The 18051-nt window shown below is 44.6% G+C and overlaps 1 protein-coding gene across 8 annotated transcripts in view; it reads left to right on the top strand.

The window, feature by feature from the left end:
* Positions 1–1312: 1312 nt before the first annotated feature.
* Positions 1313–18051, top strand: part of actn4 (actinin, alpha 4) — a 56750-nt gene continuing 40011 nt past the window's right edge. For 7 of the 8 annotated variants that reach the window (XM_085795677.1, XM_085795679.1, XM_085795681.1 and 4 more), the window contains exon 1: positions 1329–1731. In XM_085795677.1, the coding sequence (XP_085651803.1) occupies positions 1606–1731 (126 nt within the window). In that variant the 5' untranslated portion in view covers positions 1329–1605. Of the gene's footprint in view, positions 1732–18051 lie in introns of all 8 variants that reach the window. The other variant, XM_085795676.1, reaches the window with a different exon arrangement.

Genomic DNA, 18051 nt, shown 5'->3' with positions numbered 1-18051 from the left:
TGTAAACGAATTGTCTAATAAAGATTGATTTTCCTTTATCAGGGGAGGCTGCAACACTGAACACAATCTCATTTATTCTCATTCTAGGAGTGAACAAGAGCAACTAGCCTAAAATAATATAATAATCATAGAAACATTTCTGTCCCTGTCCAGACCAGTCAAGGCTCCTCTGACCAAACAACATGGTCATGTGATGCTCCTAGAGGTCATGAAACTGGTTGTACCGCTCTTTAACTGCAATGGTCATTTAAAAATATAATCTTTCCTCTTCTTGTTGAAATACCATTGCTTCATTTCACTTCCTAATTGTTTCATTGTACTGTCACAGTATTATTAAAAAAACACCTGAAAGCTTCTCAATACCACAAGCGCTAACTTGTAACCAATAGTTTTCACATCGGACAGACATGAATGGAAATCAGTGGCTCACTGGGGCAAGCGGAAATTGATGATGATGATCAATTTACCTTTCTTTTTCCCCCCCCAAGAAAACCTTTTTTCTTGTAGCAGCTTATATTCAAACCTTGGCTAGTGGCTGCAGTGGAGTCACTCAAAGGGGAGTTAATCAACAAAGAGTGTGAGACTCTTTAAATGTCTTCATGTTTTCACCGTATCAATATTTCATATCGATAATGTTTTATAGTTTCAGCAGCTCACGTTCAAATTGACATGAATATTCATGAGTTGTCTGGACCTATGAAAGCTACTGGAGAGGGAAAAAGCTACACGGATTTATACCCGGAAATGGGTGATGATGCCTTCAAAGTAAATTTCACATATCTGAGGTAGAAGAATCTAAAGAAAATTTCAAAGAATAGAAAACAAGAAAAAAAAAGGTAATGGACATTTCCAAGTAAAATTTTGGACAGCATTCTTTGTATCTAGCAACGCTCTTGCTGTAAACAAGAAATAGCCTAAACAGAATGAAATAAATAAAGATGATAAATTAATGCATATAGCCTATATCAACTACCATGAAGGAGGACTTGAAGAAATTGTAGCCTATTTAAAGTTTGCTTAAATATAGCCTATATTTTTTGTTAGTTTCCATGTAGCTATGGTTAAATGGAAATAGGTAGGCTACATATGTTTGAAAAATTAGGAAAACTCAGCCACAATAAGAAAAAAGCAATCAAAAATAAGAAACACAAATGATAACGATTCACAACGACAACAACAAAAACACAGAACACAGATAATGACAGTAGGTGTTTCGTGGAGGTAGTTGTAGTTAAAGTTAAAGCTCGCAGGTGAATTATTTTTGAAAGGTCTCACCGGAAGCGGGCAGACTGGGTGCGTCCAGCTTGTCGGAGCTGGTTCCTCCCAGCAGCCACACCGTTCAGAGGGAAAGCTTTTCTTCTCACAGCAGCAGCGAGGATTTTCTGACTGCACACACACCGGGTATTCATCATATTAAAAAACACACTCACGGCTGGAAGCGGCGAGTAAAGAAGTACACTTCCCTCGGTCGTGTATCGCTCCCTTTCCCACCTCTCTCACCTGGGCCGTCGTTTTTTCCCCCATTTTTTATTTTTTATTTTTGTAGGTTTTTTCCCCCCTGACAGTGTCTCTGTGGCGTAGTCTACTCAGGTTTCTTTTGCTGACATGGTAGATTATCACGCTGCCAATAACCAATCCTCGGCCGGTGGGGTGCAGACCTACATGGAGCAAGAGAACGACTGGGACCGGGACCTGCTGCTGGACCCGGCCTGGGAGAAGCAGCAGAGGAAGGTAAGGCCACCGAAGTCGGGGCCCAGCTGGGCCGAGTCGAGCCGGGCTAGGAGGAGGAGGCGGCGGCGGGCAGAAAGAAAAATGGCAGGGGAGGGATGGATGGGGAGTGGAGGTCAGAGACTGAGTTACGGGCCTTGGGTTTTGCTCGGTAGACCCCGCAGCTGCACCCAAGTGCCCCACTTAATGTCAGCCAGCCCGCCTCTCCTCTCCTCTGAGCCCGTCCCTGGCTCTCCTGCGTTTCACTGCCTGAATGCTGATTGCCTCCACCCTAATTCACTGAATGAGAAAGTCTTAGAGCCAAGCCCGTGTCTAACATTAGCTGCTGCTTTCACTCTGTCAAAGGTAGCCTAATCTTTTTTTCCCGGCACTTCTCCCTCCCTGAGCGGAAACGGGGCGCCACATTGTTGCAAAAAAAAAGAAAAAGAGAGAGAATAGTGATTGAGCAGATATTATCCAGCAGAGCCGTCACGCGCTGTTTTTGAAGGGTTTAGGGCGTTATCAAGCCCCTGTCCCACTTGTCTGCCTGCTCGGCTGGCTCGGGTGAAGGCCGATAAGATTGGTGGAGGCTACAGGCGAGTTTCTGCTGCTGCTCACTACTGGAAAGTCTGACCGATACCTCGGTGTTCAAGGCCAATATATGGATAATTTCACTCAAACGCAGCTGTGATTCATTATCTCCACATTTCAGATTGGTTTGTTACTAGATTTAATTCTTGGCAGGTTGGATGAGCAAGAGTTGAAAACTATGGTCTACTGGTGAAATATTCTTAAGTGGATCTGAAGCATTGTAGCCAAGTTAAAATCAGTAGTTAATCAAGAGAGTAAATTGGAGTTCAGCATCTTTTCAGATTGTCTCTCATTGCTTTTGTAAATCACACGACTGTGACTGTGCTTGTCTGACAGCTGAGTGCTAGAGGAAAGTAGAGTATAACACATCAAAACCAAAGTGCCTTGAGACATGGATGTTAAAACCACACAAGACTGCCACCATGATCAATAATACCATGTTGAACACACCCCGTTGTATATGCGGACTTCACTGTAGTATCTGCTCTGACAATCGCACATGCTCATACTCTTCCCACAGCCCTGAAACATACACGTTTTAGTAGCCACACTCAGTTCACTGCACTGAGCTGAACGCCCACTTGCTGCTCTGCACATTTTAACCAGCTGCAGTTCTTTTTCTGCTGAAGTCCTAAGACACCGACTAACAGTAAACCACTCAGCACCATGTGGTGCATCCAGCATTGCATATTCCTCCTCTTGGGCATACTTGTAACCCAGCAATGTCCGCCTTTGTCATGAAAGTAACACCACTCTCCAACTCTTCCCTCACCGTCTTCCCCTGCTTGAGATCTTTATGCTGCACTTGATACCAGTGTTCACAGTGATACTTAACTACCTGTGCACAACTTTCCTGTAGGAATGCATTGAATGCTGTCTATAAATATTAACCAGACCAAGGTGACCTTCCTACCTTTTTTTTTTAGGCAGCTACAATGTTGAATGTCATACCTGCTTCTCTCAATATATGGAGTTTATTATAAATTCTATATAGGAAGTGGACATAGGGGATGAACACAGAATCATAATGAAATGTACATCACACATAGTCTCATGACCACATGGGCCACTAAACCTCTCGTATGGCAGTTTTTTACCTTCTAATTTCTCATAAGGGAGTGGGGAGGCTGTGTAATGAAGGGTGATTAGAGGAACTATTACTTAACAGTGTGGAATGGTGAAGAGGGTGTGTGTCTGTGTCTGTGTGTGCACAGTGCTAACCAGGCTACGCAATGTGTCTTATTCACTAACTAGTCAGATGACTGGCATACTTTCTAGTGGTGTGACGGGATGCCGCGCATTGAATTGTGCATTTTTATTAGGCCATTCAGCATTTTAGCCGTCAACATCAGACATTCCTGCAGTTGATTACCATCTAACCTGGCAGGTCGAGTCCTCCACTGGTACTTCATGCCAGTCACTGAACTGTGTGGACGCTCTGCATATTTGTCTAGAGATCACATGGGTCAAAGTTTCTCTTAAAGGAGAATTCAAACTACTAATCATTAACGGGAGTATGGCGAGTTGTGCAAACCGAGGGTGAGGTCCATCCCTCTGCATTCCTGAATCTCCCCCCATCAGTGGATGCCGATAGGTGTTTGGTTGATTGGGAAGAGAACAATCTGGGGACATGTCCCACTGCCAAGCTAGAGCTGTGCTGGCTGCAGCGAGACAAGGGAACCAAGGGCAAATTCCTGCGGTGTATTCACGCACACTGTGCCAGTTATTGCGCAAAAGTGAGCGAATGCCTCCCGTAGGAATATCAAGAGAAAAGTGGATATAACGAGTGTGGGAATGGGTTTGTCCTCCTCGTGGTGTGTCTGTGTGTAAGGGGTGAGTCCATAAGGTCAAAAGCAGGAGCAGTTTTTTCAGTTTTCCACTGTGCTGCTGACTTTTGCACATTCACCCTGTTGAGTAATAGAAGAGGGGAAAAAGATGGCAACGCTTAGGTTTTTTTTTGGCATTGTTGTCTTTACTTGGTGTTGACAGCAGAGAGATAGACAGGAACAACTGACGAGGAGACAATGAGCTGTCATGTAACAATGGCCTTGGTTAAGAAACTAGGAGGAAGACTGGAGGTGCATAGTTCACGTGTTATCACGGGGAGCCACAAGGAACCCCCAAAGATGACTCATCTCACTTTACCTTGTTACAAAAAAAGTAAAAGGTGGCCAATGACAATGTTTTTTGATTTGATTATAATAGGGATTTTACTTTATTTGCTAGTGTGAGTGTGTATTCCTTTGGCAGAGTTTGTCCTTGTCGTTTGTTTCCAGTTGTCCATTTTGACCACTGAGCTACATTACTCAACACCCCAGAGTATCTGGACTGAACCCAGTTGAGTCCAGTTAAGTGCAGTTTGTTACAGGCAATGCTCCTCCCCTGACAAACATGTTATTAAGTCTTTCTCTGCTGTGCTCAGGGATCCACCGCACGTTTGAACATGTCAAAGTACGCGGCGGTGACGCCACCAGAGGTTTTATTGTAACTCTTGGCAGTGCGGTAGGCAGTGCATGCAAATCCTGCTTCTTGGTGACAGTAAGGCAGGATGTACAGTATTTCTCAGGTCATGTGGCAGGGAGAAAGTGCAGCTAGGTGGGCGGATGAGCCAACAAGAAAAGCAGTAAAGTACACAACAAGCCAAAGGGCCGGGAGCTGTCAGCATCACTGGTGATTGATCGTTTTGTCGAGGTGATCTGTTTCTGAAAAACAGATGAATTGGCACTTGCTCGGCGGTCTCCCTCTGCTGTAGTGTTGGGTTACTTCTCAAATAAGATAAAAACGTTTGATAACTTGTAACTGAGAGTGAGCGAGCGGCCCAAGTTCAGCATGCAAAGCATAACACTTTTGGTATTTGCAAACAAAAACAGTGTAGCATCGTGGAACATTTCCTCTATAAATCAGTTGTGTTACAGCGGCCCAATCAGTCGAGGTTAATTTTCCTACACTGGCGGTCATCATAGTCTGTTTGTATAGAGGTGATTAAAGCTGAGCTATGATACGGCCCCGCTACTGACCAGAGGATTCACTCAGCAGTTGTAACTGATGGAAGGACGAGGAGTTAGATGGGATGATTTGACATGCCTTTTAGAAAGACCCATGTCATTTGTGCTGAGATTAAAAGAAGATTTATCAAAAAACCAAACAGGAAATCCCTTTTTGTCTCGTCTAGTGTTGGATTAGTTCAGCTTCGGTGGTAAAGTGTCCCCTGATGTCACAGAGTAAGCAGCATGAAGTTGTTTGAAGCAAGCCCTGAGAAACCCCACCAGTGCCCTGACTTGCAACACACAAACACGCAGGCACACTAATGCACTAATGTTTTTCCATTGCTGGCAAGGTGGGCAGATGGACACAATGTTTTTTGTTCTTTTGCCGCCCACTTTCACATGCTTTCTGTTTGACTGGCTGGCTGGCAGGCGGAGCCGGTTCAGATGGCCCGTGTTGGCTCAGGATGAGCTGTGAGTGACATTTTGTCAGAACAAATGGACCAAACAATGCGTCCTGCAATCATTGCCACATTGGCTAACATCTGGCTGCGTAATAAACTGGCTACTTTTTTCCCTCTCCCGGCCTGCCTTCCTGCTGCAAAACAACATTTAAGAAGAATGAAGGGAGCTGGACATGTTTGAGGAAGACTGACTAAATAGCCTGCCTGCAAAACAACAATAGACAATGGTCTGTTTGTAGAGAATAAAAGAAGCAAACACTTTTGACTGGCTGTCTGTCTTGTTTCTGTGCATGTGATTGGCTGGTACTGTGCAGTAAGACCAACAGGACTGGGAAGTGGCAGATACAAGAGGAAATTCCGCTTCTGTTGGATTAAAGCAGTTGTTATTTCAGGCTGATGTTGATCTGAAACATTGTTAATTCAGGTGAAAGTGTTGGTCAGTTACACACTCAGGTGTATGCATTGATTGCAACAAACTTTATCTGTTTGGCTAGGATCCTTTCCTTTGTGTTGTAGATATCAGCACTTAAGCTGATAATGAAATATGGTATTACCCTAATCAATGATCCAAGAACATTTTCACAAGCTCCTCTTGCTTGGCGGGAATAAAAGTCAAGATAAGACATATCAATATATAATTTCTAGTGAAGTTTTTTTTTACTGAACACAGAGGAGGGTTCAGAGAGGGACTTGGAGTCATTTAGTTTTTACACGTTCAGCTCTAACAGCAGCTGTCTATACTCATTTAGGGATGTGAGATAATGGAAGTTTGGCGTTCGGTCATCCCCTCGCTGCCAGCTGATTCCAGGTCAGCTGTGGTGGGAAAGCCCTCCTCCTCAGCTGACCGCCATCCAGAATCAGCTTGTGGACCTAAACAACAAACCAGTCAGTCAAGCAGGCAGCCAGTCAGAGGACAGAGCAAAGAGGAATGTAACCCCTCTCAGCCTCCCCTCTGTCTTTCTCTCTGCGCTGCCTGTGGTGGTGAGAGAGCATGCAGGGGGAGACATTCCTTTGGTGGCCCATGATGGGAGGGGACTTTTTTTTTTTAACTAAAAGGGGGGCGGGGTGTCCTGTTTTTTTGCCCCAACAAGAAAAGAAAAGAGTTGGGGGTTTGCAGGATTGCAGATGTGGTCTGGATGTGGAAGACGAGAGGGAGAATCCTCCTCGGGGGCATGAGTGTCCAGCTGGACGAGGAGGCGGAAGCTACGGCCACAAATAGTTGCTCCAAATATTTGCGCGCAGAAAAGTTTTCAGACATCGCCACCCGTGCGATTGCCTGCACTGTGGAATGGATTACTTAGCTTTTAGCGTGCCAGGCCACAGGTTTAAAAGTGTAGGCCAGAGTTAGCCAGCAGGCCAAGCAAGCAAACCTGAACACATCACGGTCCGATCGATTGACAGATCGTAGCCTTACCCCCAAGGCTGGCGCTGACATTGGTCAACTGTAGGCCTGTGTGTGTGTGTGTGTGTGGAGGTGGTGAAGTCTAATGTGCTTCTCTTTTCAAAGAGATTTCTTCACGGTCTGTTTCCCTCCCACCCTCTTTGTGTGCGAGGAGAGCGTTGCATTTCGGGGCAGAGAGGAGGCCTCAGCGGCGTCTGAATGTCATAGAAACCACGAATCTCTGGAATCAGTTCATGGCTGACATAACCTTAGCTCTCTCTGCTTAACTCTGGCTGTTCACAAGCTTTTCTTCTTGGCTATTGTGCATAGTTATGGGGATTAGTAAATGGCATTTCCCACCGATGAATTGAAATTGGCAACAACAGGGACGAAGAATTTCCTTTTTGGTCATGTGCCAATATTCATGTAATAGTTTTAGCTTGAATCTCTGACACCGCCGACTCCCACGCCCAACCCCCCTCCCCCTCCTCCCCCTCCTTCACATGTCCTTAAATGTATCCTTGACAGAAGTATTTAAAGGATACTGACTTTATGTCTGGAAATACGAGCTTTGCTCCACTTGTCATTCTGTTAAATAGCAGTTTTGCTGTCTTGTATTTCTCTTGACCTCAGTCACAGTACACTACCAGATTTGCATCATTTCTCCCTCTGAGTTCAGGAGTTTCAGAGATGCTGCTTGTGTTGAAACAACTGGTGATTGGTCAAAAGACATATCTAAAATCAGTACTTAGGCAAATGATTCAGTTATGAAGGAAAAATGCAATATAGTTTTGCATTTAAAATTTGTTTGTTTGTACTCCGCCCTCACCCCCATATTAGCTAGGACTGGCTCCAGCCTCCTGCAGCAACACAGATAATAAGTGTCGCCGATGGATGGAAGAAATGGTCCATCATGAATAATCACTTATTGTAGCTCTAATTACAAAAAGGCTAAATGTAAAAAGTTTTTGTTTATTCCTGGTGTCGGTCTTCTTACTGAGCAGTCTGAAGTTTGAGGTAGAACCGATGACGGATGCAGGACCATCACTCCAACAGACTCATGTCAGAGGTGTCGGCTCCTACTGGAGGTTTAGACCTTGAACTTCTTATGTCATCTTTTAAGCAGAGAAACTGTGACTGTACTGATTGTCTCGTGCCTCTGTGTGACAATATGTGTGTTCAAATGCAGACCCTGTGTTTACGTGAAATTGGAGTGGGCGGTGTAGGAGAGCAGCAGAATAAAGGGATGTGTGTTTAGGTGTTGTGTCTGTGTGTTTGAATGCCTGTGTTTATGAGTGTAAAGGGTGGTGGTACTGTTATATTATGGGTCTTGGTGAGTAGGGGGGTTTCAAAGTGAGGTTTTCCCCCCTTCTAGTTTTCCAGCATAGCTGTGGGTTTGTCTGCCAGAGGCTGCTGGGAAACACAGTGCAGTCAAACACATTCAGGGTCGTCTCATGTCCCCCACCTACTGTACCAGTCTGTGTTTGCATGAATGAATGAGCGTGTCTGTGTGAATCCGATCATGGAGACTTCTGCTAAAGTCATTGTGCATCATTTAACATACATAAACAGAAGAGACGTTATAGGACAGAGAAAGACAGAGCTGCGATTCAACTTCTCTCAGAGCACGTTCCTCACAAACACCTCGGTAGTGTTTAAATAGAAGGACTGCACTGACCCCACCTCACACCCCAGTGTTTGTAGGCTGCAGAAATGATGCTGAAAAATAAAATATATTGTTTTCTATTCGCTGCTGCAGTTTCCAGATCTGAGGACTAATTAGGATGTGTGCCAGAGAATATTTTTTCAAGGCAGTGATGTCGACTCTTTTGTTTGAAAATACGAAAGATATGAAATAATGAAATATCGCAGCCATTAAAAAAAGACAGTAGTGTAAAATGTTGACAACGTTGTGCATTGTCAGCCATGTGACACTGTTACCTGCTCTATCTTTGAACATCTTTTTTTTGCCCTTGCATCTCTCTCTTGTCTCCATGGCTGCACAATGCAGACAATGTTCATGTATCTGTGAGGCTGCAGCCTCTCTATTCTGAAACGCAGCACTCTGCAGGGCTCTGTATTTTTGGAAACATCACTTCAGAGCTCTGCTTTCATCCTGCACCTAAGAGAGCGAGAGTGTTCAGATTCAATACAATTTTTTATCAGAAAAAACAGAAGAAGAAATGAAACCTTGTTCTTTCTGTGGCTATTTCCCACTGCCCTCAAATGCGGTTAAAGTGTATTCCTGTATCACTGGTGTGATTAATCACCGTGCAGTCAGTTGAATTGAACAGACTTTACATTGCATGGATTTCTTTGTGAAAATGAGTCGCTGTGAAGAGCAACTGCAGCCGCCCGCCTTGTGAGCTGAATGTACTGCTTGACAGACAGGAGTCACACAACATTGCTTTCATTGATTGAAAATGAAATGTAGGTCAAGCTGAAATGAGCTGAAATAATTCAACGACCATGTGGTGATAATGGAAGAGCATTCACATCTCAGCTCGGCTGCAGATGGAGGGAGCTGCGCCCATTTGGAAATACTTTGGCTTTTGGTCAGTATACACACACAGTGAACTGTGGAACCTCTAGAAAAACTGTATTAGAAGGAATAGTTGAACAGCGCTCTGGTCGACTTTGACGGGATCATTGGGGGAGCTGTCAGGAGCAGAGCCCAGGTTTGGTCTCATAAACAGTTCAAACATTAAACTGGGAGGGACTGGAGCCTCCTTTGCCTCCAGAGGAGCTTTATCCAATCTGACAAAAAGAGCTTGATCCTGTATCATGGACTTGAATCATGTAGACGGTCAGTCACAACATCCTTCTTGCTTTAATCTGTCTCGTAAGACGTCTAACTCCGATGCACTGTACCTACCTATGAGAATGAAGTACTCAAAGTACTAGAGGCCAATTTGTAGAAGAAACCTCATCATGTTAGCTCCGGTTGCCTGTGCGTGCAGACTCACTTTCGAGACAGTTCTTAGTCAGACTGTCCCCTCGGTACCAGCCGGATGCTGCTGCAACATCTGCCAGAGTGAGACAGACCACCACACCCTCACCAGTGCCACCAATCACACAGAGATTATTATGTCCCAGCACAGATCACCAGATTAAACTTGACATGTATCTGAGATTAGAAAGCTAAAACATACAGGCACAGAAGATACTGTATGATCCAGGATGTGACCTCTGCTTAGAGGGTGAACAAATGTTCTCAGAGGTATTAATAGACAGCAGGCAGAAAGTGAAGCTGCACTCGCCAATAAAACATGAATGGGACATCAGGTATAAATAATTTGACATGACCTTCAAAGAATTTTCTCATTTTTATGATCTGTTTAGGCCTCAACAAAAGGAAAGGAAATCACACCTCTGTACTGACACTTCAGCGATTCAGCCTCCTGATCTGAAAATAGAAGACATGTTGAAAACTGTACTTGAGTTTGTTTGAGAGATTTAACCAATAAGGAGTCTGATGAGCATAGATGAAAATGATTCAGAGCTAAATGATTCTCTTGGCTGGGTCATTATTAGTGCATCTTCAGCCAGGTCAGGATCCAAAAAGCAGGCCGTGCTCTTCTGATCATATTGGTGGATGGATAACTGTGGCCACACCTAGACTGGTTCTTCCTCCTCTGGGGAAGGTGTGTGTGTATGTGTGTGTAAGAGAGAGAGAGAGCACAGCCACAGACTGTGGTAGTACGCTGAGAGGAGGAGCTGGGGTGGTAAGGCCTCATTCTACATCTGGGACACATGTAGAGACATACATACATACACACACACAGACACAGCAAACATCTGGAGGGACAGCCCAGCTCAGGGGTTTAACGCTGCCTGTCACATGTGTCTGCTTCAGTCTGGTAGTTGCACAGATGTGGTTGCAGAGCAAACCTTTGGGCTCTGAAACCAGTTATCCAGCATTAAACAGACACCCTGACAATCTACTGCTCTGTCACTGCCACATTTTCCACTCTCCCCCAGTCATCTGAATATAAATCAGCTCAAATTAGGTCAAATTTCCAAATACTGAGGTTTGATTAAGTGCTATGTAAAGGCTCAGCTGGGTGATGTTGGAGTGGGTATCAATATCAAACCTCAGTACTTCAGCAATGAAGCAGTTTATAAAGTATTAACTACTGACAAATACCAGAAGCTGGAAGCAGAGTGATGAATAATCGTCAGATGCTGGTTTAGATCAGACCTATTATTATGTTATTATGTCACAGGTCTGTCATAGTATAATCATCTGACTGCAGTTGTTAATCACCACTGTGCTAAAACAGTTTTGAAGAGGACGGACAGGATGTTAAAAAGTTTGTTGTTGTGTCACAATAAAAGCCTTTTAGGCCTTTTTAATGGACAGGATGGTAGAGAGACAGGAAATGGGGAGACAGAGAGAGGGGGAAGGACATGCAGCAAAGGACTGCCGGTGGGCTTGAACCGGGGCCGCTGCAGTGAGGACGATAGCCCCTGTATATGAGGCGACTGCGAGATTAATTTGTGAAGCAGTGATGTCCCTTAATTGACTTGTGTTGTTTTTTAAGTTGATATAGCAAACACAAGCATCAGTTAACTGTGCTATTCAAGACCATTTTTCTCGTAATCTCTGACTCTTTGGCTTTTGCTCCTGTGCTGTGGAAGTTTAATTTGTGGATGAGCAGCATCAAAGTGAAGTGAACTCAACCCCGACAGGGATTCACCTGCTGGGATCTGAAGCATGGGTTGGTGTTTGTAGTGATCTCAAGACAAAGATTTCCTTCTATCACTACAGCTTTTAGAACAGTGCAACGCAGGTGAAGATGGGGCAAACAGAGCATGATGCAAACCAAGTGTGTGTGTCTGTTTGTTTCCTCTGAGGCTGTCTCTGATTTCCTCAGCGAGCCCCTGTTGTATTATTTAACAGCTTTGAAACTAGGGCACTGGGCAAAGAGGTGAAGAGGAGAAGCCCACAGGGACACACATACATGCAACCACCAGACACAATGAGTAGCGTACAAACATACAGTTACTTAAACCCACGCTTCCAGGAGATACAGAGAATCTGAAAAGCATGTCGATAAAGTACACAGCAATGATGCTAATGCTAACAAATCACTTTTTCTTCCGTTCAGCCAGAAACTGATAATGTATCACTCCTTGATTGCAACAGGACTTTCCTGCCAAAGGACCATTGTGCTGTTTGAAACGACTCATAAAAGAGCCTAATAAACACTGACAGATGTTAATCTGCAAAATATGAATGTGTAAATGAGCCAGATAATCCCAACCCCCAAATCTAAGAATTAAAGTTGTGAGTGTTTGCTCCAGGGTTGAACACTGAAACGATAACCATGTCAGCGGTGTCAGTGGAGCCTGTGTTGGTTTCGGTGCACATGACGGCAGCATTAAATATTTACTGACGGTGCCTGGCCTTCAGGTTCCTCCGCTGCTCTCATTTATAGCGAGGACGCTCTGCTCACCATGATAATCCCACGCAACACTCTTCCTCTCCCTCCCTGACTCTCCACATTTATTTCGTCGTTTGCATTTCTCCGGTCTTCGCCAGAATCGTTAAGGCAACAGGCTCAGACAAAAAGAGGATAACTAGAGTGTGTGCGTTGCTATTCTTAGGACTTGGCCCGTTTTGCTTTTGACCATTGGTGCTGCAAAGCCAAATTGTTTTTCAGTGTCTGTGAGATGTAGCAGTTCAGCTCTGGGGCTTGCGTCTGTGTTGTGGGATGTATTTCTGGTCAGGGATCTCCTGGACCAGCCTGGGGCCTGTTCCTCGTTTCAATCAGTTTTTTTTTATTTCATAGTTCGGGGGGGGGGGGGTCCCTTTGAGACTGCCTGCCCAGAGCACTGACAGAGAGACAATAGAGTCTAGATTTCCTGCCTTTACAGTGCTTAAACACAAAGGCAGCTGCTGAAATGATATGTAATGTTGTTAGTGCTGCTCGTACATGGTCATTGACAAAAAAAAACAAACAGATTTGAATACTTGACTTACTAAATGGTCTATTTAGATGACTCTACAGGGACAGAAATCTAGCTGTAGACAGACGTGTTATTTTGGAGGCGATTATGCATCATGCATGTGTAAAGACTTTTTATTAATTCAGAAATCACATGCAGAGAAATGCAGAGAGCCTGAAACAGATGGCTGATAAACACTTACTGCAGGTTCACTGCCAGTTTATGCAGCTGAAGAGGCCGAGGATCCAAACACACGGCTGCTGCTGCTGCTGCTGCTGCTGCTGGCCTCAGGGTTTGAAACAGAAATGGAAAGCAGGAGGATTCTCTTCTTATAACATTATAACATTTCATATTTAACGCTCAGTTGCCTCAGACACAAACCCCGTAAGAGAGAAGACATACTGAATATTGAGCCGAACAAATCCTGATATTTGATAAATAAGTCGGTGGTGAAAAATGAATCTCACCACAGAGACAAAAGGGGGGGAAAAAAAGAGGAGCGAGTGTCTCATGTTGAGATGCTGTGACTACAGCACTGTGCTCATCCTCCTGGGAGTCGCAGTAGTAGAGGAAAGAGGAAGGAAGACACTGAGGTTTCTGTGGTTTTCTATCCCTTCCCTGTTTCAAATATAAAGTCACTACACACGCAAAACAGTCAAACATGCTTCTGAGTCAGGCCACAGAGACAGACGGATCACTGTACGCCTGTGTGCCACCACCTCCTTTATGGACCAGATGAGAACCAGAGAGGGAGAGGAATGTCCATTACAGCAATCCAGTTCAGCCCTACTGTAAATTTTATTACAGTACAGGACATGGAATAGTTTGTCTCCGCATTTATCTCAGGTGTCACATGAGTGACACAAAACTGCTGCGAATAATACACTTGACACCACTTCTGTTGTCTGTGTGCACATGTTTAGTTACTGCATGAAGAAATACTGGGAAGAATGAGTGAAAATGTTATAACATAGTATTTATTTTGTGCTCAGGCGTAGGGTTGGTGTGTTGAAAAATAAACAGACATTTGAACTAGAGCATGCAGAAGAGAAGTGCAGTAATGTAATTTGATACGAGCGTCTTAAACTGTCTTTTGTAGATCACTTTTCATTCTTACCGTATTCTGAGATGGCTGTGTGTATTTAAGAGTCAGAGTTGACATTTCAGCCAAACCAGCAGCTATATCAGATCTCCGTCTAGCTGTTTGTTCTGCTGCAGGTCTTAATGTGGGTCAGGGAAGTCCTCTGCCCTCTCCGCCATGGGCCATGAGCCTACTATCCTGTCTCATCCAATCAAAGCTGGCCCTACAGGGGATTATTTAGCTACCGTTCCCTGGGTTAACAAAGACTCCTCTGTTGGCCCTCTCCTGACTCACAGCTCTGTAGGGAGCGCACAACGGCGCGCATGTGGAGTTAACACAGACCCTGGTACCCTGCAGTAGCTGCAGCGCAACACAGTTTAGTCTTTGGCATGTGTGAATGAGCTCAACTCTTTTGGTTTTGACACCACTGCTGTGGAGACATGACAGCTCAGTGCTGCAGCATGATTCTCACGCTGCAGTGTTTCCTGCTGACTTTGCCACAGTGTGCTCGCACAGAGACTCAACTCTGTATACTCGCTGCTGTCTTATCAGCTTCCTGAGAGATTGACACATAGTTTTCGCGTGCACTGTGACTGTGACATCCATGCACATGTCGACAGTGGCAGATTTCCAGCCGTGCTTTGGTGTTATAAGACTTTGCTTTTGCTTCAAAGATATCTCTCACTTTATCACCTCACATCCAGGGAGTAGTGCAATCTGTTTTAGAGAAGTGGGAGGAGAGAGAGAGAGGTGATTATAAACTAATTCTCTAATGGATGAGGATGTTGAAGAATAAACAATGTTGTTAACAATGGAGGAATGTGCAAGTGGTGAGTTAGTGCAGGAGGGGCTGAGATGGATTTTAAATAAGATGCTTAGGTAGCTCAGCAGCCCTGATTGTACTAATATGGTTACTTGTGGTATCCTGAATTAATCCGACTCTTTATGAGGACTTCCTGAGTGAAACTAAGAAAATATCTGTAACTGTTCAGTGGCTGTAACTGAACATCTAATTGAGTACAAAGCCGCAGAACCGTTATCAGTGGTGTAGTCATTTGGAGAGAGAGGTGAACAGCCAAATGTTGACGTCACCTGCAGTAGTTTTGCAGAAAAGAAATGTCAGAAGCAAGTTGAAAGCTGTTGAGCTTCGAAATAACCAAGGTGTGAACGTGCAAGAGGAAGTGGAGCAGTTTTATGTCTTCCTCCTCTTGTACGTCTTTTCCAGTCACCTTTGACATGCATTGTGAGCTGTAACACTGAACTGCATGGGCAGCGATTCAGTGTGTCGTATACGGTGTAACCACTGTCACCCCGCCATGCAGCTGCATTTCCTCCATGAGGTTGACGCTGGTTGTCCACTCGTCTGTACACAGATGGACAGAAAGTGTTTGAGAGGATCAGACTGTCACTGATTCACTGTCCACAGATCCCGGACGCCTCCATATACAGCAGAGCAGGGGGGGGTTGCCGTGATATTAAAGTCATTTTAAAGGGATTATATCGATCTAGAACTGTGATCCCCCCACAGACCCGAGCCGCACAGTGGTAGCTGCCATGACTGAGCTGAGCACCCAGAGGGGCTCGGTGGGGGGCGGTGTGTGTGTGTGTGTGTGTGTGTGTCCGTTTGAAGAGCTCTGTCTGAGTCTGCACGAGTCTATCTAGGGCACAAGGATCACGGCATTAAATCAACTTAAGGTTTTAGGTTAGTGTGGGACGAGTGTGTCGATGTAGAAGTGTGTGTGTTTGGGCTGTGTCGGCCAGTGTGTGTGGCTGCATGATGATATGAATGGCTCTGTAATGACAAGGAAGTAAATCCTACTCCTACAAGGGGAAGAATAAGAGTTTAAGAGTTTCCAGCTTGAATCTAGATCCATCAGTTCTCAGATAAAGAGGCTTTGGAAAACACAATTTAATGTTTGATCGCACACACAGCTACAACCCAAACTCACACCAATGTCTTAAGTTTATTAAAAAAAGAATTGACCTGGAAATCCACAACCGCTACGTTTAAGCTTCCTGTCCGTGTGATGTGACACTCTCAACAGTTGATTAATGTCCATTTGCATTGTGGTTTGCCTTGGCATCCGTTGGACAGTGTTGGACTGTGTGTGTGTGTGTGTGTGTGTGTGTGTGTTAGACAGACGCAGGACCAGTGAGTCATGAAGCCATAAAGGGCAGGGTGAGCTCTGGAATGTGTGACAGAGCTAGACCAAGGGGGGTGGTTTTGGCTAGACTGTGTGTGTGTGTGTGTGTGTGTGTGTGTGTGTGTGTGTGTGTACGTGTGTCTACGGGTCATCAACAAGCGGAAACTGTGAGGAACAATGTGCCGCTCCTTGTACTGGCTCTGGACCCTCTCAGCTCCTTTACGAGCTCTCCTCCCTCCTTCCCGCCTCTCCTAATGACTCGCAGCATCAGGAAGTCAGAGAAAAGTCTGGAAACACTTTGTGTGATCCAGATATAAGACCTTATCTCACACCAAGATCTGATTTTAGCCGCCAAAATGGAGTAAAATTTATTTCATGTTATCAAATTTAAGTTTTATTTCCTTATTTTGTTGTAGCAGATAATACGTCTAACATTTCCATTTCCTTATGTCTTACTTAAGTTATTACTTCAGAGGAACTATCAAACATTTCATTCAGATGCATGTCTACTCTGTATCTTAAGTCCGTGACACTATCAACCTGATAATCTGACCAAGTTGTCAGCATTTCATAACCCCTGACTGCATCAAGATCGGCAAATAGTAGCAATGATTTAATCAGACTACTTAAACTCAGTACATAATCGTCAATGTCTTGTCAGTGTTTTTTGGTTTCAGTCAGATCATTTTGATTGATCTGTGTTCAGTCTACAGGTTGGTCCAGCTGTGTTACTTCTCCGTAAGTTTTAAATTCAGCCCCATTCAGCCCAAAACGTCAAATATCCGACTCCCTTTAAACTCCTAAACTTCCTAAAACTGAGTGATGGCCACAAAAAGATATTTAAATGGGAGTTGAGGCCAACTAAGGACATTGCATACACTCCCTTCGCTGCACTTACCGACACACAGCGTTTGACCTGCGTCTCCTACACAGTGACAGGAAGTTAGGAGTCGCTCTTGCAGAGCGGCAGCTCTCTTTAAAAACACAGATTTCATCTGTTCACTTCATCCAACCTGTTGTGTCACTTTCTGTGTCTTGATGGATGTGTGTCCGTCTCTGCTTATCACTGCCTTTCTCTGGTTTTCTCCCCTGTTTGTTCCTGCTGCTTTGTGAGAAGCAGAGGGGGGGGGTGTTTGTGTGTGTCATGTTTCACATTCCTGCACTGTAGGACACACACACACACACACACACACACATGCACAGTCACTCACAAAATGGGCATGAATGCAGACAGGTAACTTCAAAGTGCAACGCTGAAAGTGTGTATTTTTATCTACTTTGAATCCTTCATGTCCATTTTTAGTGTGTGTGTGTGTCAGCGGGGGTTGCACCTTGCTGGCCTCTTACATCACCATTGTCATTGTGACAGGCAGCTAAAATGCGTTGCCTTATAAGGTAAAAGCGTGCAAGGCGGATAGAAAGGAGGAGGGGCAGGAAGAGCCTGTTACCGTGACAATGCTGTCTGCTGCCGGGCAACTGGGCCAGCCTGAAACTCCCGTTTGGCCACATTTTCACACACACACACACACACACACACACACACACACACACACGTCTGTGTTCTTATGTGTTTTACCTCCTTCAAGTTGTTCATCTATTGAGCGCCACGTGATTCAATCATTTAATACTTGATGCTGCTGCTGTTGTTATTCTGGGAAATATGTTGGTGCCTCTTTTCATGGTCTCATTGTTGCCCCACTCTTTTTCTAAAAGGTGTGTTGGCTCTGTCATCACGGGTTTTGTATGA

Source organism: Trachurus japonicus, chromosome 13 (genome assembly GCF_045865225.1).
Source record: "Trachurus japonicus isolate A0001 chromosome 13, Traja_1.0".
Taxonomy (NCBI): domain Eukaryota; kingdom Metazoa; phylum Chordata; class Actinopteri; order Carangiformes; family Carangidae; genus Trachurus; species Trachurus japonicus.
Note: the sequence above shows the minus strand (reverse complement) of the source record. Positions and strands in the feature narration are given on the sequence as shown.